General features: G+C 49.8%; 1 protein-coding gene across 3 annotated transcripts in view; it reads right to left on the reverse strand.

The window, feature by feature from the left end:
- Positions 1 to 10,929: 10,929 nt before the first annotated feature.
- The window catches only part of CFDP1 (craniofacial development protein 1), a 120,835-nt gene continuing 118,039 nt past the window's right edge, over positions 10,930 to 13,725 (reverse strand). For all 3 annotated transcript variants that reach the window (XM_045443568.1, XM_045443570.1, XM_045443569.1), the window contains one exon: positions 10,930 to 11,239. In XM_045443568.1, coding sequence (XP_045299524.1) covers positions 11,149 to 11,239 — 91 coding nt within the window. In that variant the 3' untranslated portion in view covers positions 10,930 to 11,148. The remainder of the gene's footprint in view (positions 11,240 to 13,725) is intronic.

Here is a 13,725-nt window from a genome sequence, read left to right on the forward strand (position 1 = left end):
GCAACTCACAGAGGAACGTACCACAAAGCTAGGTTTGTGATGAATCAAGTCCTGAGGCATATTCCTGCTGCATTAGCTGGGTTCTCCAGAGCAGCAGAAGCAATAGGAGACAGAGAGGCTGTGAAGTCCCATGTTCGTTTGGCTATCTGTGGGCTGGAGACCCAGGAGGAAGAGTTGACCGTGTATGTCCCAGTCCAAGTGCAAAGGCTCCAAGAACCAGGAGCATTGATGGATAGGAGAAGGATGTCTGAGCTCAAGGAGAGAACAAATTTGCCTTCTTCAGGGCCCTCCATGGATTGGATGACACCCACCCACACTGGTGACAATGACATTTACTCAATCTACCTCTTCAAATGCTAATCTCTTCCAGAAAAGCCCTTACAGACATGTACTACCAGCTATCTTGGCATCCTTTAGCCCAGGCTGGTTGACACATAAAATTAACCATCATGCCTGCCTTGTTCAAATGTGTCTTCCAGAGACAGAGCTGGGCTGGGCTGGTACCACAGAAGGTTCTGGCACTCAGGCATGACCTAGTCCAGTCTTCTCCATGAATGGCCATTCTCTTCCTAGTTCCAGACACATCTCACCCAAAGCACTGGGATACATGCTCAGAGACAGGCAGGCAGGGTGTTTGCTGAATCTCAGCTTCTCAGAAGGTTTACACAGGAAGAGAGGAGGACAACCACTTCCCTGGAGAGAGGAGGGAGACCTTCCTGGGAGGTAATTGGACATGATATTTCAAGGCTTTGAAAACGTGTGCCCTCCCTGATATGATAACTCCACTTGTAGAAGTGATGTAGAAATCACCAAGGATGCAGATCAAGATCTAAGGACAAGGCACTTCATCACGGCATTATTTACAACAACAGAAAGTGACCAACAGTGGAAGGCCAGCATTAATAAATTACAGTACAACCACGTAATGGCTTATTATTCAGCCGTTAAAATCGTTTTCGCAAAGAATGCTTGAGTCAAGGGGGAGACACTCATGGTATATACCACAGGCAAACAAAAGAGAATACAAAACTGCATATACGAGTTCAATCCAAAAGAATCCTGTGATGATGGAAATGCTGGGTGTCCACACTGTCCAATATTGTAGCCACTAATAACATGTGAGTACTAAGCACTTGAAATCTTTGGTTAGTGTGCCTGGGAAACTGAATTTTGAATTTTTTTTTTTTAATTTTGAATTCTAATGAATTTAAAATTTAAATTTAGGGGCACTTGGCTGGCTCAGTCAGTAGAGCATGCAACTCTTGATCTTGGGGTTGTGAGTTCAAGCCTCTCTTTGGACGTGGAGTCTACTTAAATTTTTTTTAATTTTCATTTATTTATTTTAAAAAATTTTTAAATGTTTATTTTGAGAGAGAAAGAGAGTGAGCAGAGGAAGGGCAGAGAGGGAGAGGGAGACACAGAAGCCGAGCAGGCTCCAGGCTCTGAGCTGTCAGCACACAGCCCAACCCGGGGCTTGAACTCATGAACTCAGATCATGACCTGAGCTGAAGTCGGACGCTTAACCAACTGAGCCACCCAGGCGCCCCTATTTATAAACAGCCACATGTGGTTGGTGGGTTCTGTGTTGAGCGGCACAGGTATAGCATAATTCCAACTGCCTTAAGAAAAGGTATGTAAAAATACAGGAAAAAATCTCTAAGTATCCCAAAACGTAGATAGCAGTTTTCTCTGTTAGTAAGATGATGAGAGATTTAAATTCTGTTCCAATTTTTCTGCTTTCTGCTTTTCCAACAATGAACAGTTTCCTTTTACGATCAGAAGGGAGAAGAGAGAGGCACAGCCTGGTGCAGGCAAAGCTCACATTGGCAGGAAGGCCCGCGCTGGCTCGGCTGGCGGGAGCTGGGGTAATCTGCCTCTTGCGGGGCTTGTTTTGACAGGCGCGCTGTGCCTCTGGTGGCTTGGGTCTTCTCCAAGCTGCAGGGCAACCTGGCTGACACACTACGCACTCAGCTTAGCTGGTGTGAGCACGTGCGTGTGTGCACGTGGGCCCCGCCATCTGGGGCCGACCTGGCAGCGAAGCGTTGACTCTTCAGCTGTGTTTATTGGGACTTGGGTGGATTTTGTCGTTTGAATTTCTTGCTTGCTTCCCCAGGCCTTACTTCAGCTGCTTTTCCAAGTTGCTGGTAACTTTCCGGGGCTTCCTGCTAAGCTCTTTGCTGGGCTTCCAAAGGCTTTTCCAAGGAGGAGAAAGCTCCTGCAGGTGGGTCTCAGCAGACGGCAGGGAAGGAACCTGGGCTTACTCATTCCGGTTTGCTGATGCGTCAGGAATTTAGGAGTTTGAATTATTTGAAGTGGCAAGAATAAAGGAAGACGGAATTTTCCTAAATGCATAGCCGGAGGCTTTTTTATTTTTAATAAGTAGGGAGGCAAGGGGCAGAGGTTCTCAAACTTCACAGTGCATAAGCATCACCTGGCTGTTTGTCAGAAATGCAGATTCCTCGCGTTCACTCCCCAGGATTAATCCTTCTTCTTTGCTTTACAGATGCACAAATGGGGGCAGGGGAAGCAGGGGGCCAAGCCACGTGCTCATCCAGGTCACTCTCCAATGGGGGTGTCTCGCTAGATTACGCTGCCTCTAGGTCACCTGTGGTAGACGTTTGGTGTTAATAGACACAAAAGGCCTCTAACAAATTCTCTAACACCACCTGGTTGTCCAACAGTTCAATTCAGTTCTGTCCCTGACTACCCAGAGTTAGCACAGGCCCCCCCCTCCCCGTCCCCCACAGATGAGAGGTTGTCACACAAGACCGCTCCCACTTCAGGCGCCAGCTGCAAATGGGGTGCTCAGACTACTCACCCTGTCCAGCCCGCAAACACCCCCAACATGTTTGATAATCTGCTGGAACTCACAGACTCAGTTAAGTGCTCTATTTATTATTACAGTTTGTTATAAAGGATACAAGTGAAATGGACCAAGATGGCCCAAAAGGGGACCTCGCGCGAGAGCCTGTGTGCCGGTTGAACTGGGGTGCACCACCCTCCCGGTACATGGATGTGTCCTCCAACTCAGAAGCTCCCCAGACTTTGTGCTTGAGGCATTTTTACCCAGGTCTCATAACACAGGCACAACTGATTAAATCACTGGTCTGGCTGGACTCCATCTCTGGCCTCTCCTCCCTCCCCAGAGGTCCGGGGATGGGGCTGAAAGTTTTAACCCTCTAGCTACAGGGGTGGTTTTGCTGGTGACCAGTCCCCATCCTGAACTTTTCCAGGGAATCTTCCACTAGCATACAAATCCCAAGGGTTTTAGCAACCCAGAACTGCACAGAAACCAAATATTTATTTATTTTTCTATTATACCACATGGGGTATTTGCAGTTTTGTGGAAAACACCACTTGCATTGCAAAGACAAAAGCAGCCCATGCTTATTCTCATCATTTCCAGCTCCAGCTGTCCACAGCAGTCTTAAGGGCACACACGGATCATACCAGACACTGTTGGTGTAGGAGGGCTGGAGGGTATGCGATTGGAAATGAGCAGAATCCCTCCTTCTCCTCAGGATCCCAACCTCAAATTCAAAGTTCCCATAATGGAGCTCTATGGCAGAGCTGTGACAGAACTGCGAGGTCCGGCCAAAGACAGCAGTAAAGATGAGGCAATCTTGAAGCGTCCAGAACACGGAGGGTCAACCCTGCCCCAGATTCAGGGCCCCGAAGATCTGCCAGACTTAAAAAATGTCTCCCATTTGTCAGTCCTGGTGCCTCAAACACAGACAGACTTAGGTTATGATGCAAAGATGTCAGGTGAGGAGGTAAAGCCAAAGAGAGCTGGGCGGCAGTGGTCACACCCTGAGGAGCCTGGCCACACCACCCACAGCAGACACCCACAGGAGCCCCATGTCACAGTTGTGGCCCAAGGGCCCTCAGGACAGCTCAGGATGCTGGGCGGAGTCTGAAGATAGGCAGCTCCAGACCTTCTACTAGAAAACCCACACACTGTCATTCATTTCGGTGTCTTCACATTTTAAGCTCATTTATCTGGGTCAGAACCATTTATTTGCATCTAACAAGTCAAGGCCTGCTGCAGCATCTTTCCGACATATGGCCTTTTTGTGTCCTGTATGCATCTGTCAAGGCGATGTGGGCAAGGGGTAGGCTGACTCAGCAGTACTCCAACCACTGGGTGTGCTGCGGGCGGGCACAGTCCAAGCACAGACCACCCCCCACCCCCAGCTCCCCTCGCTGCCCAACCTGCTTTTCAGAGAAAGGGAAGTTGGGGGGCACCTGGTAGTTCACCTGAGCGAGTCATTGGCCTCCTTAGGAGACGTTCCAGGAGCCATCTGGGAATGTCATTCTGGAATGCCTGCTAGCCCAGGAAGGGATGTAAACTCATCACTACTGCAACCCCTGCATCCCTGAGCATCCCTTGGACATCTCCCTGTAAAATGGACCGGGTGATGCAAGTTTAAATGTGAGCTTGTCTTTTTTTAAAAAAAGAAAAAAAGTCTTGAAATACTTCAGAAAATAAAGGTATCATGAATAATGTAAGAAATATCTGTGTCCTCACCTCCCCGTTCAAGGTATAAAACCACATCTGTAAATGAAGCTCCTTGTCTTTCTCTGATCGTATAACCTTCCCTATCCCATGAGCGGTAACCGCTATGCTGAGTTTCGTGTCGATCACCCATTCATTATATATAATTATAATTTATATGTATGCTATATATATAATTGTATACTCTACATATTCTGAACCGAGGTATAATATCTTTTGCAAGTTGAAATATGCTTTTGAGGTGAGATTCACCCAACATAAACCCAATCATTTTAAGGTGTAAAATTCAGTGGCACTTACTGCATTTGCAGCTTTGGGCAACAATTACGTGTTCACGATTTTGAACTTGTATAACTGGGATCAGACATTAGGACTTCTGCTGCTTGCTTTTTGCATCAATGCTGCTTACGAGGCTCATCTGTGCTGAGGCGTGCAGCCCTACTCGTTCGGCTCTCTGCTGTACGATATTCCACTGCGTGACTATTTCACAACTGATCCTTTCTCCTGATGGGTGGTTTCCAGCTTTTTATGACCATCAACAAGCCTGGCTCCCTGTGCTGCTTCTCCAGGATATCAGCCCTGGAGTAAAGTTGCTATGTCATGGGCTGAGAGCAGCTCCAGAGTAGACATTGCCAGGGTGTTCCTCAAAGTGCTAATTTATACTCACATAAGCCTCGCTGTCTTGGGGAGCTGTGGGCCAGGTGCACAATTATAGTAACTCAACACTTGGATAATGTACTTCATTTAATAAACCACTGTGAGGTAGGCAGAGCAGGGTTATTCACCATTGTCGGCAACCTTCTGAACAAGGAATCTGAGACTCGGAGCTACTCCACCTGGGTCCCCATGGCAGAACGCTAGGATTTCAGGTGAGGGGCAGGGCAAACAACCCCAGTGTGTCAGACTAGGGTGGTGGTCTCCTTATGCAATGTTAATTTCTCTGTCCCCTCCCCCTCGCAGCTGCCTCATACCTTACTTAAGCGCAGATCACAGTTTACCCCATCAGCTTTCTGAGGGAACAACACAACAAAAGCTCACTGGCAGACCATGGAGAGGAGAACCTAAAGAGAGGGTCTCTGTGGTTTGGGCCACTCCAGTGGCGGGAAGCAGGGCAGAATCTTCTGGACTAGAGTGCCTGGGTGGCTCTGTTGGTTAAGTGTCTGACTCTGGATTTCGGCTCAGGTCATGATCTGTTTGTGATTGAACCCGCATCGGGCTCTATGCTGATGACACGGAGTCTTCTTGGGATTCTCTATCTCTGCCCCTCCCCTGCTTGTGCACTCTATCTAAAAATAAATAAAAACTTAAATTAATTAATTAATAGCTCATAAAAAAAAAGAATCTTCTGGACTTCCATATTCCATTTTCCTTGCTGTGGCCGACTTGCCTGTGCACAAAGACCACATCTGATAGTATTTGGGGATCTAAGTTGCTCTAGGAGAGCATGAAAGAAAGGTTTCGCAGACAAGTCCGAGGCAGGAACTGTGCACACACCCAAGGAAGGAGGTACAGTGGGAGAGGCATTTACATTCCTCGACTCCAAGGAACGGTCATCCAGGCACCCAGTCCCTCCTTCCAGGCGGCACCCCGGAGGAGGGGGCAACCATGTGCCCCTTGCTTAGCACGGAGTGTGGTCCTGGAGCAGCGCTTAGGCATGAGGGGTGCCTCTGCAGAGGCCTGTCCCAATAAGGCCCCGGGGGGTCTAGTGGGGCACCCCTCCCGCTGCAGAGGGCGGCTGGGCTGCTGCCCCGGGCGGAGGCAAACCGAAGGGAGGCGGTGTGCCCACACCTGTGGCGTACTCCTGACACAAACTTTTGACACTGGGCGGGCCAGCCGTCTCCCCGTGTTTGGTTCTGCCGTCCCCTCGCACTCACGGCTTTCCTTTCCAACACGCACCTTCCAACAGTGAGCTGGGACACCGAAGATGAGGCGAGGCAGTTTAGCCTCGCTCTCCCCGCCCCCATCCGGCCCTCCAGTCACCAGATGTAGGTGTGGTGACTGGCGGCTTGGCGGTGTGACCTCAGAGTTTCCTCTTCTGAAAAATGGGGATCTGCAGATGGCTCTCAAGGAAGCTGCCACCACTTGTCCTCCAGGCTCTCCTCCTCAGCCTCGACGGGTTCAGCTCTCTCAAGACTTAGCGCTATTTGGGTCCCTTCTTCCCTGGAGACCTGCCGCCCAGTTCCTAATTAGAGCGCTGTGTTCCTCGGGAAATAGGTGAGCAGAACCGCAGAAGGAAGCTTGCTTTCTTCTTTGACCTCCTGCTGGTTGGGGGCAGTTTCTTCAGTAATGGCAAGGCACCAGATGCCCTGGAAATCTGACCCACCCATCTGGGGCGAGAAGACAGAGACGGATGGCAGAGCAAGGTCAGGAATTAACTTTCAGGGATTCTCGGGACTCCGTGGACCAGCCAGGAAGTGTCCTTGGGCCCGTCTCCTTAGTCACTCATGTCACGGCCCAGGGGCCCTCAGCGCCCCTGCCCAGGTGCCTCTTGGCAGTGACTCAGTCTTTCCACTTTCCACACACGTTTTCCGTGACAATTCCCGACTCCCGGATAAAGCGAAATCATTTCCTTTGGGGTTGGGCAGAAGTTTTCACTAAATGTGGATGTGAAGAGCTAGATAAAATACTGTACACTTGTTCTGAAACACTGTGGGCTATACATTATCTGCTGCAAAGCAGTTTTTTTTAATAAAATTTTTTTTTTTTTTTTTTTTTTTGAGAGAGAGGAGGGAGGGAGGGGAGTGGGAGGGGCAGAGAGAGAGGGAGACACAGAATCTGAAGCAGCCTCCAGGATCTGAGATGTCAGCACAGAGCACGACGCGGGACTGGAAACCACCAACTGTGAAATCATGACCTGAGCCAAAGTCGGACGCTTCACCGACTGGCCACCCACAAGCCCCCCAAAAAGGAGATTTTTGATAGAAAACGGTAACACCCTTGTCGGCCCTACCACCCAGCCTGGCCTCAGTGGGCTCACCAAGAAAGGCCAGGCATTCGCTGAGACAACTCCCAGGCCTTAGACAGCGAGGTAGGAAGAGGCCGGGACAGGTGGCAACACTGGCTGGGAAGGTAGGTCCCACCAAAGGCACAGATGGGGCTCAGACAGGAGTATGGGCACTCAAGAGAAAGGCCCAAGGGTGGTCTCTGCCTGCCTCAAGCGCCCCCAGAAGCAGCCACCTCACCCACTCCAGATTTCAACACCAGCTGAATCATGCAGGCCTGCTCATTAGTGGCTGGGCCATTTCCTCTGTGTGAGCATCCTAGTCCTCTGCTGGGTCCCTGGCTGGCAGCAGGGGCTCATTCAGCGCGCTGCAGATGGCCCGGCAGGGGTGAGAAGGCTCCTGTCTCTGGGGGCCTGGCTTACCCTTACGAGAAACAGCCATTCGTGCCGGTGCCCAAGCACCGGTCTCGCTGGCCAGTTCCTTCCCCTTGGAACTGATCCACAACAGTAAGTGAACATAGGGGTCAGAGGAGTCTGGGAGAGGAGACAACATACAGTCTATAAATGGGTTTCCGAGTTGTTAAAACAAGCACAGGATCCTAGGAGGTGGAGAGCACCTCTTCCTAGACCAGGGGTCCCTGCCACTACATTCCTGGCCACTGTCAGATTTCAGGGTGGGGAACGGGGCTCCGGGAGCTGCCCATTCTGTCCTGGAAGAGCCCGGACACTTCACAGTCCTTTCTGACACACAGCTCAGTTCTAGCTCTGTGGTCCAATTAAAAAACCCAATTTATTATCAAAAACTCAAGTCCAAATAAAAACAGAATAGTGTGAAAGATCTGATGTATTCCTCACCCAGGTCCAACAATTATCAACACATGGCCCATCTCTTTCCATCTCTGAGCCCACCCACTCCTTAGTGACAATTTTAAAGACCAAACGGAGAAAAGCCTGTCGGTTTATTACAAAACAACTGAGTGTTGCAGGTACCGCTGGTTTCCAGACCTATCACCTATTCCTAATTCCACCCCCCATCTTCCACGACAGGTTTTTCCAGCCTCCCCTACAGCCGGGGGCAGTCAGATGAGCCAGCCGTGGCCAGTGAGACATGCATGAAAGGCTGCTGTGAAGCTGCTTTGAAAAGTCTCACTGTAGGATACATGTGTGTGCACCTACACACATGTGCACATGTACTAACCAGAGGAAGCCGCTTCATCAATATGATGAACTTATTCAACACAAGTGGCTTTTTTTTTTTTTAAGATTTTTTATTTTTATGTAATCTCTACACCCAACCTGGGGCTCAAATTTACAACCTTGAGATCAAGAGTTGCACACTCTACCAACTGAGCCAGCTGGACGCCCCAATACAGGCAGCTCTTAAAGAGGTTACATGCAGATCAAGAGGGAGACGGCTGAAGTCAAGGCAAATGAAACTATTTGAAATGTGAAAGTCAGGATGCACAAAGGCGGGAGGAAGGGCATCTGTTACCAGAATGGTGCAAATAGCTATGCATTCCCTGACAGGCTGCCAGATTCTGTCAAAAGGGGGTTAGGCTGGAGGGGCTTTTGATCTTTTGTACTGGCTGCTTGGGATTTTCCACGTGGCACAAGGCACACGGTTGCAGGGTGTCAAGAAGGCTTCCGTGTGGCTTGGATAGTAAAGAGTGGGGTTCTCTTCGCTTCCTTTTGCTGTTTTGATATAAAAGAACCCAACTGCCTCTGCTTGCTGCAGCCTGCCTGGTCGACGGGGAGGGGCGGGGTGGGGCTCTGACAAGCACAGCACCTCCTGAAACCTGGTGGCTGGGGGTGGCCACTCAGGACGGGCCTGGTGTTGGCTTTGCCAGGCTGGCCACCAGGCTGCTTCTTGAGGGGCTCTCTAGAAGACACGTGGATGTGTAAAAAGTCACCGAGTACAGATTAGATGTGTGCGGTACATCTGCTGAGAGAACACTCGCTAGGTCAAGAGTCAGCTGAAAGGAACCAACCTTTCAGCAGCCGTAATTTCAATCCACGGCAGGCACAGCCGGAGAAGCCGGTGTGAGGGCTGGATCACGAGCACAAACTGAAGGGCAAATGCACCGGCCGTGGTGCTCACCACACATCTGACTTCTCTCTCCACGCCCTGGGGCAAAGCAACAACAGCAAACCCACCGGCACAAAGAACCCAGCGTGCTCTTGCGGCTACTGTCTTAATCTCTCGGTGAACATTTGCTAAAGAAGAAAGACCCTAACTTACAATGGGCACAGCACCATTTATTCTGTAGGATTCCAGGTCGTTTTGCAAGCCAGACGAGGAGCTGGCTCATGTGTTGCTGATGCAGTGGTGTGGTGGCTGAGACAAAGAACCAAAGAACTGTTGAGGGAATAGTGCTGGAGGCCATCAGGACCCAGAAGGCGATGATGCCCAGAAGATGCCCCACAGCAGGATGTGCATCTCTGCCTCGGCTGTGGCTCCTGTAGGACCGGATGTCCATGCCCTAACCAAAGCGCTGGCTTGTCTTACCTTAAAGGACTTTCCTTCACTCCTGCATCCTGTGCAGGACCGTAACTGAAGCCTCACCTACTCTGATGCTGGCCCGAAGGGCTGTATTATCACGTTTAGAGTTTTTTAACCGAGTGGATATGATCAGACGATGGGTTCAAATGTAGCCAGTAAACTACCTTTCTGAGTGACAAGGTCCATGACCCCATATGGTGTGGAGGATCAGGCCTTGGTTACCATGAGCTTCTGACCCCATATTTGAGGACTGGATGGGGGACCCCAGGTGTGTCATTAGCTCATCTCAACCCGATGAGGTACTGGTGTTATTCAAACCATTTATAGACCAGAAAACGAAGGCTCAGAAAGCCAAGCTGTGGTCAAGGTCACATCTGTTAGATGTCCAGGCAGGCACTGGCTCCCAGTCTTTGAAACTCTACCTTCCCCTAAACCTGTCCATGTTACTCAGGATGCCCAGACACCACCTCCCCCCAAAAGCAAGTTGTGGGGTTTACTGCTTTATTACTATGAAGTCTGGAATTTAAGATTTCCTAAGGAGTATAAAAAAGAAAGTCTTTCAGAGTCTTCTTTGACAAACAATAAAGGAATTATTGAGGTGGGAGCACATCTTAAACTGACCTGAACTCTAGGAAGAGGAAAAAGGCCGAAGGGGGAAAATCTCCCGAATTCAGCAGCAGCCTGTACTTATTTTCAGCCTGACTGTATACTCGTAAATAGGAACCCTGTTCAGGAGAGAGAAAGAGATCCGGAGAGAAGCTCCAGCAGAACAAAAACCAAACTGCCCAGGGACCTGGTGCTCCACCCACACAAGTGAGCCTCCCTCCCTCGGGCTCTGGGGCAGGGCAGACTTCAGAAAGGGCCCCAGAAATTCACACCCAGGCCGGTCAGCTCTGTTCCCCAGGGCTTTCCGTGTGGCCTTCACAGCGGAGTCAAGGGAAGGCCAGTGGGGCCCTCATCTTCGCCAGCTTCTTGTAGGACCAACTTTCATTTTTATTTTTGTAAGGACAAACTTTTAAAAGTAAAATGAGTGAAACCATGTGAGGTCAAGATACAAAGACAGAAAGTTCAACGTAGAAAAAAGACCTTGCTGGGAAACAGGTGATGAGAAACACCGGAAACATTTCACAGACGCACAAGAAGCTCACATTGTAAACAGGATTAAGCTGCTACTGATTTCCCCCTATAACATCAGGGTTTCATTTTGCTCAGCCTGAGATCTCGCTCAATTTCAAACTGCCTGTGGTCCACTCGGTCTAGAAAAGCCTTCCGTTCGATGTACCTAGAAGAAAATATAAAATGTTTGTCAGAAGAATCCTGTAGAACAATGCCTCCCCCACACTGTCCCATCCCCCCAGGTGTGAACGGTCCACCTGGCCGGCAGGATCACCGGTTATAGTGCATACAAACAAATGACCAAGTGACCACCCGCGACTCTCTTAGGAACATCCAAGCCACAGGCATTTGGTCTAAACAAGGACGCTTCTGGTTCAGATGTCGTTGAAAGTAAAATGAAAAAGAGAAGGCAACAATTCATCCACGGCTTGGCTGCTGGGGCAGTTTTGTAACAAGGTTTTAGGGACAGAACACAGGCTTAGTTGAGCAAGGTTCAGTGGGTAGCTCTGTTACACATTAGCTAAGCCACACTGGTCAAGGACTGAAGATCTCGAAGCCTCATTTTTTTCAATGGCAAAACAGTGATGCCGTGTTTCCTGGTCTTAGTGGTGTGCTGGGTTGGTGGGGGAGAGAGAGCTATGCATCCTGCCTGTGTATAGTACAGCAAAATGGGAAAAAAGGCGCAGCTGAAAATGGAAGGAACAGGGTCTTCGTGGAAACTACTTCCTGGAGCTGCGGTGAAGCTCAAGAGGGCACCCAAAGCACTCACTTTATGGGGATCCCACTGCCAGGTCACCTGGGTGGCTCAGGTGGTTAAGGGTCGGACTCTGGCTCAGGTCATGATCTCATGGTTCGTGAGTTCAAGCCTCTCATCTGGCTTGCTGCTGACAGTACAGAGCCTACTTCACATCCTCTGTCCCCCTGTGTTTCTGCCCATCCCTGCTCAGGCTCTCTCTCAAAAATAAAAATTAGTAATATAAACATTAAAAAATAAATAAAAAAGGGATTCCACGGACTTCAGCCCCTGACTTCAGTCCCCTCCTTCCTTCCCTGCTTATCTCCGGTGCCCTCTGCCCAACTGGGTCCAGAAAGGCCTCCCTGAAGTGCCTCTAAGGGAAGGAGAGTGAGCGCAGCTGCCCACATACATACAGGGGCCCCTTAAAAGGTCAGTGCTATGTGCCCTAATGGGGGCCAGGTTCGGCAGACACAGCTTCCCCACGTCTTCCCAGGCAGGCTGGGAAGGAGGTGCAAGGCAGAAGCCGGCAGCAGAGGAGGAGAGGCTGGCAGCTTAATGAGACACAGCTGCATTTTAATGCACCTTCGTGCCATAAAGTGGGTTGCGTCTCACCCGGGGGAGGGGGGGTTCTGTGCTGCTAATTAATCTACTGAGAGAGCAAAACTGTCATTGAAAATGGAAGACATAATTGAATCTCTGCACTAATTTTTCTTTTGTTGCACTGTGTAAAATGTGCACCTGTCATTACAAGGTCATTGTGTTTAGGGTGAGAATGTTACCAGGTTCAGGAGCCCGTGTTCCTTTGCTGAGTTCAGGCCCTGCCTTCCCTCCTGCGGTCCATTCCATCTGCTTTCCAGCCTAAGGCTGTGGCCACCAGCCTGATGCCTTAATGCAGAGACGGAGGTGGCTCTGAGTTCAAACCCTGACTCTGCCACTTGCTGTGTGACTCTGGGGAAACCACATAACTTTGCCAATTGTTTCCTAATCTGCCAAGAAAAGAAAGAAAAATGGATAATCATTCCTACTCTGAAGGGCTGCTGTGTGGACTGAATGAAACAGTGTACACATAACACCTAACAGAGCAGGTGCTCAATAAAATGGCAGCTAATGTTGTCACCATCATTTTGGGAGGCCGGTTTCTGCCAGGGTCCCGAGGACAAAGGATCCAAGAGGAGCAGTCAGCTCTCTTGATGGGTATTATCAGCGACTAGTAACTACCCACCTGGTCAGGGATCAGGAACTAAGCTGCTGTGTCTAAACCACCAACCAGAGGCCAGAATGGCTGGGAACAGCAGCAGAGCCTGCTCTTGGCTTTGATATAAGTCCTCAGGGTCAGGCCACCAGATTTAGTGAGTGAAATACAGGATGCCTGGTTAAATGTGAATTTCAGATTCCCTGACAGACAGGAAAGCCACAGACACCGTGGATCCCCTTTTGATAAAAGGGAGAAGACAGGGCAGACTGGTAGGGAAGCAGACATGCGACAGAACGAGCTCACCTGCCATCTATCACCAAGGGGCCCGTGACTCTCCAGAGGGGTCAGCTAACCAATATCGACTAAAGGGCTCTGCCACACTACAGCCATCATCACCCCTCACCTTACTCCACCCGCCCTGGGTTAAGATCGAAATGGGAATCAGTGTTTTGACAGCTCTAACTAAATGACCCTTGAAGTTCAGCAAAAAAAGGGGGTGAACCATAGTCAGAGAGGAATTTAGGGCATGTTGCAAGAGAGCCATCACCCGGTGCTACCTGTCAGAGAGTGCCTGGAGGCAAGGAAGGGGAAGTACCTGGCTTTAAGCATTTGTGGTCTTCTAGATTTTCCTTTAAAGAGGAAGTAATACTTAAATTAGGATGCTCACTAAGCACGAATGATGGCCTTGCAGGTTTCCAGAAGCTGTGCTAGGTCCAGCTGA

Source organism: Leopardus geoffroyi, chromosome E2 (assembly GCF_018350155.1).
Source record: "Leopardus geoffroyi isolate Oge1 chromosome E2, O.geoffroyi_Oge1_pat1.0, whole genome shotgun sequence".
Taxonomy (NCBI): domain Eukaryota; kingdom Metazoa; phylum Chordata; class Mammalia; order Carnivora; family Felidae; genus Leopardus; species Leopardus geoffroyi.